Source organism: Myzus persicae, unplaced genomic scaffold (assembly GCF_001856785.1).
Source record: "Myzus persicae strain clone G006 unplaced genomic scaffold, MPER_G0061.0, whole genome shotgun sequence".
NCBI classification, from domain to species: domain Eukaryota; kingdom Metazoa; phylum Arthropoda; class Insecta; order Hemiptera; family Aphididae; genus Myzus; species Myzus persicae.
In genome coordinates this window covers 244,152-257,117 of record NW_019103278.1, presented here as the reverse complement: position 1 = coordinate 257,117, position 12,966 = coordinate 244,152, and the positions used below count along the sequence as shown (strand labels likewise).

The 12,966-nt window shown below is 26.0% G+C and overlaps 1 protein-coding gene across 1 annotated transcript in view; it reads right to left on the bottom strand.

Moving 5' to 3' along the window:
- Positions 1-12,966, bottom strand: part of LOC111034158 — a 59,025-nt gene that overhangs the window by 26,328 nt on the left and 19,731 nt on the right. The window contains exons 3-5 of the mRNA XM_022315231.1: positions 11,307-11,624; positions 3,657-4,017; positions 349-548 (exon numbers count right to left, since the gene is read on the bottom strand). Of these exons, the coding sequence (XP_022170923.1) occupies positions 349-548; positions 3,657-4,017; positions 11,307-11,597 (852 nt within the window). The 5' untranslated portion in view covers positions 11,598-11,624. The remainder of the gene's footprint in view (positions 1-348; positions 549-3,656; positions 4,018-11,306; positions 11,625-12,966) is intronic.

Sequence of the window (12,966 nt, the reverse complement as noted above, 5' to 3'; positions counted from 1 at the left end):
CATATTCAAATTATTTAAACTAAAAAAAAAAATTGTCACATCGAAGCTATTATATGAATACAAATTCTGAGTTGTGTTTGTTTTTATTATTGAACTTAGCTTTGGTGATCAAGGAATGAATTTGTTTTAATTACGACGAAAAAAAGAAGTCAAAGATAAAATTAAATATTATAAATTATATTATTTAAATAATTTTAGATTAGTGTAATAAAGGTTAATAAATTGTTAAATATACAACAACTCTACAATAATTAGCTCAAACAAAGTTATACTTAAGCCAGTCATTAGTTGAACTAAATTTAACTATGTAAGAAATAATTGAGTTATAAACAATTTTATTGTACAAACCTTTGTAACAAGTTCAGAGAACTTATATCTGGGGTGCCAGCCATAGCTTTTTCCATCTGAATCGGATACATCATCCAATATTCCAGAGTCTAGACGTTTTTCTCCATCACCCAAAATTAACATGTACCGAACACGGCATTGATGGTCGAATCCTGTACATCGGTTTAAATATACCGACATACGGCCTTCAACCGAAGTACCTATAGGACAATCATTAAATCAATTAAATGTTAATATTACTTAATAATACAACATATAATGTAAATAATACAATAATTATGTATTTATGTATGTATATATGTATGTATGTAATATGTATGCATGTATGTAATTTTAAGTACATTCAAATTATAAGGTTCAAAATTATCTGATGTGAATAAATCTAAAAGCTGATATGTTATACCTTTGCAATAAAATTAATAAACTAAATAGTGTGATAAGGCACTCCTAAAAAAAATACTATATCATTTTTTTAAAAATTAAAATTAGACATCTCTGCAATTTCAACCTAGACACTAATTTTAGATTGGTAGATGACTAGAATCTAACTGGTAGGTATAAATTATAACCGTACACAATCATACTCAAATGAAAAATATTGATACTATACATTACATACATGTCACCAATTTGTATTAATAACTGAATAAGGAGTAAGAATAAAAAATGTATAACAGAAACAAGCTATTCCAATCGTAATTTTAATACATTACACCAAGGTCGTATAAGTAGCAATACGAAGTTCCCAACCCTTAATAGCATTGTCGGTGTCCTGTAAGATTCTGTCTTTAAAAATTCTATGATAATATTATATCGTATTTTATACACCTTAAATATCTTTCCCGATGAAACGCCCTCTTAAAAATAAAATATTCACAACATAATTTTTCTAATGCAATAATTAATTTCACAATTTTTTAGTTTGAATTAAAAAGTTTAGGTTTCATTAACACTGGTCCATATTTTCATTTTGCAATATTCCTATTAATTTTAAAAATACTTCTCCATTTATAAATATGTTTGCGTTATTATAACTATAATAATGTTATGATTATATTTAATTAATTTTGGATAGTACTACGAAGAAACTTTGCTACTACGCATTCATTATAAATTGTAAATGCAAATCTAACGTCGTGTCGTTAATAATTCAATATCTCAATAGGGTCGTCAATTTTTATTTCAGGTATATTAAATATTTTGAACTTTTGATAATCTCTAACGAAATTCTTCAACTAAATCGGATTAATATTTAATATAACTTATTTATGGCATAGCACCAATATCATTAAGGCTTTGTTACTTAGGACCTGAGTTTGAGTTTTAAAATGTACAATGCTAATTTAATTTTTAAATAAAATAATATTCAATGTTTAAAATAATATTAAGTAACATAGTAATAATTGTAATGTCTTTACAATTATTACCATACTAGTAACACAATTCACTTGAATAACATTTTTAACTTCGTAATTTTGAAAAGAAATAACATTTTGGACATGTTTTATAGTTTTATTACATTCATCGAAGTATTTCCTCATAATATGGAATGATTACGTATAAGTGTATGACTTACATATTATATCATATCCATAACAAATCACATATAAAATAGTAAATTAATTGGTAGTCGTTATGTTAAAAAATAGGTATGGTTTATAATACATGCACATTTTTATAAAATTACTTGAAAGAATAGGTTTAGTAAAAGCTTGTTCAGAATATGACGAAAAAAAATAAAAATTACCAAAATGTTCTACATAATACAAACAAAAATATCATGAATTATTTTATATTTTCTATTATTTTAAAAAAAACCATTGTATGAACAAAAGTTTTTTTTCATTATGTTAAGCTTTGAAAAAAAATGAATATAATATTATATCAGTAGGTACCTACAATCAAATCAGCAGTTGACGCTGCTGTATATTAATACAACTGCATAATGATAGTGAATATAAATATAGTATAAATAAATCTAAACTATAAATATACAAAACTTGATTTGAATTTTAGATTTTTTAGAAAAGCGAGGAACGTATTGGTCTTCTTATAATAGTATTCTTTTTTTTGTGTGTGACCGCTATCAAGAATACAAAGAGTGCATCAAAAACTTCAAGCAGTTCTCTTTATCGACTGAAAATTACATTTATTTTTTTTTTTAAGTAATCGTTTTTTGATACCATCAGTAGATTATTTAATGCATTAAATAAAGTTCAGAAACCGTGGTTTTAATCGAGATTTGAGCACAATCGTTGTTGTAATGCGATGATTTATGATATTTTCTAATTTGTAACAATAATAAACTATTTATAGGCTAGATGATCAACGAATTGATACGATAAAATACGGTTATTTGTTTGATTTACCGATTTCATTATTATATTTCTCATACAGACCAAATAGACACTTTTATTCATTATACCGGGTGTTATTTAATTTAGTGGCATCACAAATAGTGGTCTCATATTAAAATAATTTTATTAAATCTTCCTCAATTTTTCAATAATCACGTCTTATCATACATCTCAACAAAGAATACAAAGAAAGTATTTATAGATCTTTATTCATTTATATTACATTTGAATACGTGTATTAAATTTGTTCTGCAGGAAATAGTTATCTATTGCATAGTTGTAAATTATGATAATCATAGCGAATCGAATAATTAATTGCATTCAAATGTTAAATAATAATATAAGCGTTTTAACTGCAGATACATATAGAGCTTAACCACACAATGTAATGTTATTGTTGTAACGAAGGGATTGTATTATGCATGCGTGGAGTGTACATAAACACTATATTAATACAAGAGAGTTATTGTCTTGCAGTTCGTATAGTTTAAGTTCAATCATGTACTGATTGCTATTTGCTTCTAACATATTACAATTATTATTGTACGAATGAATAACACGTAAATGAGCATCGGTCACGATAAAACAGGATACGTAAATTATTATTTTTTACTATTAACCCATTGGGATATCAGCTCCGTATAGACATTCGCGCGGTTATAGTATCAACATTTTCGGACGACGTATGCAAACTGTGGCAATTATTATTTTTTTTTCAAAAACTAAACGAAACCGGAAGGAAAAACAATGCCCCGCAAGTAGTATGAGTGGGAGATTACCAATACGGTAAATTTTAAATCGTGTGTTTAACAATCATTCGGTATTCGCAGTGGATATTAAGAGATATCCATGACATGAATTAAACGACACACGGAATACCTATTAATAATTTTCTATCGCCCATCGTTGTGATAAAATATACAAACAGATAACAAAAAAACGGACACTTACACGATACGTCTTTGACGCCGTGCGGGTACAGCGCTAGATTCCAGTCGAATCCACCGAACGTGAAGTACGACGTTTCCAGCTTGCACTTGGTCCCCCTGGGCGACGCCGTACCGTACTGATGCTGGAGCGCGTTTCCCGCCGCCGGGTTGTGGTGGTTTTGAATCTGGTGGTGGTGGTGCATCAGCCTGGAGGTGAGCGACGTGGGCACGCCGAACTCCGTGTCGTACACAGTGCGCACGTGACCGATGGACAGTTCCAGCTGGAACTCGCCATTTGCGTCAGTGAAGTTTCGGCCGTACAGGTCGCTGACCGGTATGTAGTTTCGGTTCCCCTGGGCAGGGCAGTCCGTCGTAAACTTCACCTGCAACAAGACACGCACAACGTGGTTACATAGTATAATGGCAAATGGCAATATTTTATGCCGCACTTTAGAAACATCGTAAACGACACTCGGGTTTAAGTTGGTTATACAGCTTAACCGTCCTCCTAAGAGTGCCACTGAGTGTTTTTAAATAGCACTTGAGTAGAATATTTCTTTAACCTCCTGTTCCTATAACAAGTTTGCCTACGAATCATCGTACCGACATCTGCGAGCCCACTGCCCACTGTCTTCTATCAATATATAACACCGATAACAGAAAAAAAACCGTTCAAATGTATACTTTGATCTGTTTATCACTCTATCGAGAATTTTAAACTTAACCATTACACACAATAATTCAATATACTCATATAATATAATATTACAAACACATTTTACAATCACAACTCATGGAATATTATTTTGCCGATTGCACTCACGTCTCAGAAATTCATTACCTACGCACCAAGTAGGTGTTCCTTACACTGCGGTTGATGTCGGTTTATTACACATTTCACACTGTTTTTGTTACTATACCTACTTAACTACACGTAAAATGTGTGGGTACACAATGTTGGAATTTAAAAAAAAATAATACATTTACTAATACCATAATACTATTTTAATGTTAGTATTGAGTTTTTTTAAATATGTTTATAGTAATATTATGCATACCTGCGTGTCGGCAACAATATTATGAAAACATAAATAGTGTTTTGAAAATGGTTTAAAATTGAATAAATAAAGTAAAATCTACATATTCTCATAAACAAATGAAATAACATAATATGGAAAAACAAATTATGATTATCGACACTGTAAATAGTTTAAATAATTTTTATTGAAGAATAGTAAGTCAATCAAATATTTAACTTTTGCTACATGCCTACATTTGAAAGTTAGAATATAAAATTATTATAATTTAAGTAGGTACACAATTTTAACATAAAGCTTAAAACATTTTATTATTAAGTATGTTTTTTTTATTTTCTATACGTCAGTACATCTGACAAATAAATATACTTATTGAAGTTAAAAATGTTATCAATAATGCTCACAGAATAGGTATAAAATATATTATTTTATTTTATAATCTGTTAAAGTTGAAACATTTTAAAAGTAGGAAATGCTTTGAGTATAAAATGTAAATAAAGGCTTTTCAATTTTGCAATCAACAAAACTTGTATTCATACTTAGCGTTCTATGTAAAACTAAAAAACTATACTTACTAAATTATTGTATTTTAAATATTATCAATTGCATTATTATTAAATATTTATTTAATACCAGTTGATACCAAATCTTAGTTAAATAGAATCAAAATAATAAATTTATTTTTGGCAACGTGTTTTATACAAAATATCAAGGTTCTCCGTATTTAATATATTTACGATAAAAATGCACGTAAAAATATCATTGAATTAATTGAAACATACGATGGATAACATTTTCACAGTAAAAAGTATCAATTTCATAATTAACATTTACGAGTTCTTTCTATTTCTTGAACTAGCTAGGATTACTTTGGTCCCTATAACGGCCCAACTTATAGCCATATACTTTACCTCCGTTTAAAAATTCAGTATGTAGGGTCGTATACGCGTATAGCTTTAGTTTACTGATTTAGCTAATAGTGATAACAAACGGGAGAAGGGCATATATACTTCTATACCTATGTGTATTTAAAACATTAAAAAAAAACATTTCATAGTCAAGGCTATTATTCATAGAAATAAGAGAGTACAAATGATAGTACAATATAAGTCATAATAAAAACAAAATCTATATGGAATAAATATTTAAGAATGAATAACAATATAAAATTGTACCATTGAAATATTAATTACTGTTAAATTATAATACTTGTGAACGGTGATTTTAAAAAAATGTACATAAAATAAATTAGTGATGGTAATGACATTAATCAGGGAAATATAAAATAACTTTTCAAGTTGCAAAATACCCATAAAAATAATTTATGATCTCTGTCCAAATATAAAGATGTTTAAAAGGGTGAAATGATTATATACAATATATTATTATAAATCAACATTATTCAACAGTACTTATGAGTATTTTTTATACAAAACATGATAATTAATACTAATTATTTAATATTAATACAGGTAGGTAATATAAATGGGTGATGTACATACTCGTTTTACTTATAATAATTAAATATTTCAAACTCTGGATTTTAGAATTCAAAATTATACTAAAGATTAAAGACCATATTTTCTAATTATTTTTACATTTGTATGTAATTTAAAGAGTTTCCTGTGGCATACAAACTTATTTTATTAAAACAGAACCACGTGTTTTCGTAAAATGATAAGCAGATTAATTGTTTTTTTTTAATGTTGAAATATACTTACATATAAATACAAACGAGTAGTTTCAGAAGTATTAAACATTATGTACGAGTACGACGGATAATATCCTACGATAATAGGTTTAAATAAAATATAAATAATAAAACTTATTCGATTTTAAAGTACTAGACTAAATATTAAGTACATATTATTATATTTTGTATTTGTTGTAAAATCAATATCAAAGATCTATTACTTTGAATGAAGTTTAATACTATTTTATATGAATTTTCATTTTGATGATTGAATATCTTCAATAAAATCATCAACAATTTATAGTTAAAAAGAGTATCAAGTTCTCATTCGAAAAAATATGAAGCCTATTATAAATATATACGTAGTCACTTATATCTGATTTGCAAAATATTTGTATTAATTTTGTATTATTTATAAAATCTAATGACATATTATGTATTGTGATTTATAGTTAAATTATGAAAAATAAAAACGAAATACATTACATTTTTTGATTGTTTTTTATTGTAGGTAACGGTTGTAACCGTGTTTGAAATTTACTTATATTTTTGTTACTAAAATTATTTTCATGTTTCTAAAAACTATAAAAAAAAGTACTGTGATGCGTGACAATAATATATTTACTTTTAAAATACAAGTCTAACGTTTTATTACTTATTTTATATTTATTGTGTGTATTATTTATGTAACTCATTCAAATAAATATATTCCGGGATTTGTTTTAAAAACATGTAAGTATATAACAACTAGGTAAAAATTATTATACAGAGAAACACTTCTAAAATTATTAAATGACTAAAATGTAATATTTTAAATAATAATTACCCAAAACAAGCAACAAGTACGTATTATAATATATAGTACATCTGACATGATAATATGAAAATGAAAATATTTATAATATTGTAACTATATTATATCATTGTACTATACTATTACTATACTTCAACTAAGATAATAAACAAAGTATTATAAATAATTCAATAGCAATTAATAAACTGAATTAGCTAATGGACATAAAACAACAATAAGACAGTGAAAACAAACTGCAGTATATTTAAGTAGCTGTAGTACTCGAAACCAATGTCCAGAATACAGTCATTTTGAAAAAGCTAAAGGATAATATAAGCTTTATTTTTTGATTACTCAGTTGGAATCTTTTATTCTTTTATAAATACTAATGAAGGACCACAATTTACGTAATTAAATAATGGTTATTTAATAATATTATGATGATTTTTTTTAATATTTTACAAAACTTATATAGATTCATCTTTTATGTAACATTTATATATACATAATAATACACGGATATGTACGAATACATATTAATTGCAATACATTTAATATAATCAACATAAATCGTTGTTGTACTTTAATTTTAATTTTAATTTTTTCGAAGTACACATTTTGTGATCTCATGTTCCCTACAAAAATGTGGTTCATCGCAAAATTTACAATAAATGAAAATGTCCAAGTGTATGTAAATCCTTTAATTTCTAATCTTTAATATCTTTTATGTTTGTGAAAAATTATTGTTGTAATTGGTTTACCACGGAGAAATTGCTAGGCTTTATTTTAAAGGAAAATAAAATCCAAATTTAGCACTAAAAAATATGTACCAAAATTACCGTTTACTAATGGAGGTTAAATAATCATATAATATTATAAATTATATTGTATTTAAATTACAAGGTTTACGCCTATAATAATAAAATGTCATATAACATCAGATAATAATTATTTCAGGCAGTACCTAGTCCATAAGTAGTATCAAAATAAAATATGAAACGTCCTAAAATTTCCTAAGAAAAATTAGAATAAAGTCTGGATATTTCTCTCAGAAACTTTAATTTATAATCTATGACTGTAAATAGGTAAATACTAATGTATTGTTAATAAACAAAATAAACTTAGTTTTGAATTTATTTGCGTAACTTTTGAAATTCGGATTACCTATTTACCTGTTCTTTTAATAATTGTATAATCTAAAATATAGCGATATTATTGATCGCACCATTATTGACTATTGTAAATGTGTATTATAGAAACTTATAGAAATACAGTAAAATATTACTGTATTTACTGTAGTAAAATATTTTATACATGTTGATTGTTGATGATGAAACCTTATACACGTAACCGAAATTATATTAAAATTAAGAGCACATTATTAATATTATGTAACATATCATTTCTTTACATCAATTTAAATAGAACATAATTAACTACACAGACAAATAAATACAGAAATTCATATTTTTTTAAAAACTCTTTTGCTTAGTGTAAACGATTAAATATAGATGACAGTATGAAATATAAGTTAATTTAATTAATTGTGTGATAAAACTTTTGAAATTTTCAATAGCAAACTCATTTAACATTGTATAATCTGATTGGATAGATATTAATATACTTTGATGATTGGGACCTAGCCATTATTTTTATGATGGACGATGCTTATACCTCTGTTAATGGCCAAATTTCCCTGACAGTGTGATAAATTTATCGTACTTGGAATCTCCCGTGGGGATCACTACGATGTAAACCGCAGACATGAAACGATGGGAAAATTCGTTCGTTGGTGGGGTCGTATGGAATATAAGCAAAAAGGGGTCACAGTGAACAGGAAAGTAGTATAGGCTTACACAGTAACGCGTGGGTGAAAATCAAGACTACGTTCGTGTGAATAATTTATCGAACGTCTTTCTACCGGAATTATTCAAACAGGTATGCACCCATACTTTTTTCTTTACAAAACGTATTATTACATTCATAATATTTTGATGTCATCATTTCTATAACTAATATAATCTTTGCATACCACCTGCATAAATAGGTACAAATATCCTCACAGAATAAATTATATACATTAAGAATTTTAGAAGTTGTAGATTCATTAAAAAAAAAATGTATTCATACTAAAAATGTTAAAATCAAGTTCGTTCATCACAATAATCATAGGTACATTATTTTAAAGCATTATGCTAAAAAAATCATTTTTACGAAATATTATAACTCTAAAGATACTGTATACGAATAATATAGGTTTAAAGCTTATTGATCTTATAATATATTTTCTTCTTAAGAGAAAAATGACAAGTGTGGTGACAGTAAAATAAATAATAAACTAGATGTATACTTATGCAAATATATTTAGTTTAAAAGTATTATTATACATGGCATAACTAAAAAAATAGTATGAATTTAATAGTAAACCAGATTTAAAAAATACATATTTTTATTATTTTTATATTATTATACTAAGAATTCACAAACACACATAATCTTAACTATTTGTGTTCAACAAAAACTATTTACTTTGTATAGCACAGTAACAGATGACGAATTTTCGTAAATAACATTTTATGGCGAATTTATTAATAAACTTAACCTATGAAAGTGTAAACTGTAAAGTAAGAGTTATATTTTGTTTTTATTAAATTAGAATAATTTACAATTTTTATTCTAATGCCGATAAGTATTATAAGCAAATGAAGTGTAAAATAATAGGACCTAACGAGAGAATGTATAAATGTATAACTACCAATTATCGAGAAGTTTAACTAATCAATGATGTATAGATAGAGAAGATTGAACCGTCTATTTAAAAAAACTAATAAACCTAAAGTTGTACATATTAATTATCTTAACTACTGTATAGTAATAATTGTGTTCTATTTGATATAATATAATATCAATACATTGTATGAGTTCATGTATGTGAATTTTAGTTCATATTTAATTATTAACAGCTATTTAATTGTTCTTATTTTGTATCAATCTTAAGGCATGTTGTAAGTTCACAGTAGAAATTGAATTCTTGATTATTTTCTATTTAAAATATTTTGTTGGATGTACTTTTTATATTTGATTATTATTATTTATTAATATATTTTTTATCGTTTAAAAGTTCTATTCAACAAACCTTTTGTAAACTGTAAAGTATGAATGGTAGGTAATTAAGTAATTAAGTTTTAAAAACAAAAATGTTTACATAACTTTGAAGTATAAACTTGATTTGTTCAGCATAGCTTTAAAGATTTAAGTTAATGATATATCACAAACTTTTATCCATATTAACATGAAAAACACTTGTTGTAGAACCTTAAATCAAAACTGAAATAAAAACAAATAAATTGGCAACTTCCATTCGTTGTTCTCAGTATTATTTCATACTGTCATACATTTTTGAATGTTAAGTCTTTGATTAATTATTCTACATATTAATTAATAATAACAATTATTTAGGTATATAATTACTATTAAATTACGTTAAATGTTAATGATTTATACTATTCTATATTTTTAAATTAGAATATATTTTTGATTGTTTTCATAGAGCCATACAAGTATAAAATATGTTTGACCAACAATCAATCAAATCTACAATACATTGAGTATATATTGAGGAAGGTAAAAAAATATTTGACTGAGCTACATGCATGCCTTAATAAATTTGTTAGTGAACTTGTTTTACTATACATAAAAGTATAGTAAAATATCATTATTAAACCTGATATGATGTTAAAAAAATATTTTTTCGGAAATTCTACAAAGCATGATCCGTACTCGGAAACCTGCATAGTTTCCTAATTGTATTTACTGAGAAACTCAAAATGACGAAAAAAATTAAAAAATACTAAACGGATCTTTAGATATTACATTTATGTTAACCGTTCTGTGCTACATAATTTTGTAACTGTTTAATATAGTTACAACACTGTAATTTAAACATCGTCATCATTGCATTTACACAAATATCCAGACATTCTATATTGTATAGAATGGTCATTATAAAAATGATAATGTCAAATCAAAAACTCATAGTGATTTTAATAAAGAACATAAAAATAAAAATAATAAAGGTATAATTAGAATAACATATATTTAAAAATTTAAAAAAGAAGTAAATAAATGTAATTTATTTGATCTACTCACTTGTTTACCCGCAAATGATTCGTTCACGCTGAAATGTTCACGGTTGAGTATAGTGAACGTAAAATCCACATAAACGCGCACCGATTCGGAAGCACTCTTCCACACTAGATACGCTCCTAACATCTTGTCAGTTCGTGAGAATGTGATTGACCATTTTTGATGGCCACAAGCAAACTCCTTGGACGTAACGTCCCGGTCTGGATCGCGAGTTACTGATTTGGTCACCACGAATGTAAACACATGGGTCTGAAAACGGTCCGGCAACTTAACTAATCTGTACAAGAGTGCCATGATTGATCGATGATCGCATTACTCAGCCTGTGAACAGAAAAATACAAAATAATTACATTGTGTCGATTTACCAGTTACTTGAAAACTGCGAATAATTGTATTGTGCCTTGTATGTTCATTGTTCATATTCAACAAACAATCACAAAATAACAAATATAGAATATAATATAACCTACATAATATTTATAATTGTATTAATAAAATAAAAATTTTGAGTTATAGTACCTAAAACTGTTATATTTTAAAATTTTAATTTAAAATATACTGGCTGTCATGTTCAATGGCCATCTCAGAACTTTTTAATGATAGGGATAAAAAATTGATTGGAAAGCTTATCGCAGGGTTGTAATCCCCCCCACCATCAACCAAAATAAAAATAGAATATTCAATAAATCTCAATAAATATTATTTTTACCATGTCCCTTATTTCAAAAAATGTAACTGTCAATTATAAAAGTAAATATACCAATTTTTCTTGATTTTGAAGACATCAAGAACTTCTTTGAACAAAGAGAGCATTCTAAAAAAATCTTGTTTAATTTAGAAAGATAAATGACATCAGTAAATTTACTCTTTACTACATACAAAATTTTTTATCACGAGTAACTTGTATATAATATGATGAATAATATTTAAAATGTAGAATCTTCAGTTCTTAGGAACATCAGTTCTACAATGTACTTTAATGACCCCAAAAAATAATATACTTTTGTTAAGTTATCCTTACTTTATTTAGTACCTACCTCTTTTTTTAAATGTACATGTCTAGTAACTTACTTAAAGTAAAAACTTTAAAAAACACACATCATTTTAATTTATAATTATAAATATATTCATAATTGGTAAATACTGGAAAATATTGAATGATGTTATGAACACATAGCATTTATGGTTGTCATACGAAATTTACGATTTTATTAGTTTTTTCGGTCATTTATGTTATTAGTTCAAGCAATAGCTGTTTGAATGTTTGATTAAAACAATAGTAAAAAATTTATCAAGTTTTCAAATGTTTGATAATTAAAAAAATGTATAAAAAGACAGCGACTCAAAAATTATCGATCAATTATAATGAAAAATATACGTTTTTGTTTTTTATGATAAGTGCATTACAAGTTTTAAAAACAAATTCAATATCTTAAATTGCACATTATAAAATTTTAAATGTATAGATAAATATTATTAAGATCGACATTTTTTATTCAATACTATCAGGTACGTTTACTCGAAATTTTAAATCATTCACAAATTATTGAAACGCCTTTAAAGATCCAGACTGTATAACTCTTCTGAATTTATATTACCAAAACTTCGTGTTGTTACGAAATAAACTGTTCCATGTTGAACACTGAAACTCTAAAAATGTAAA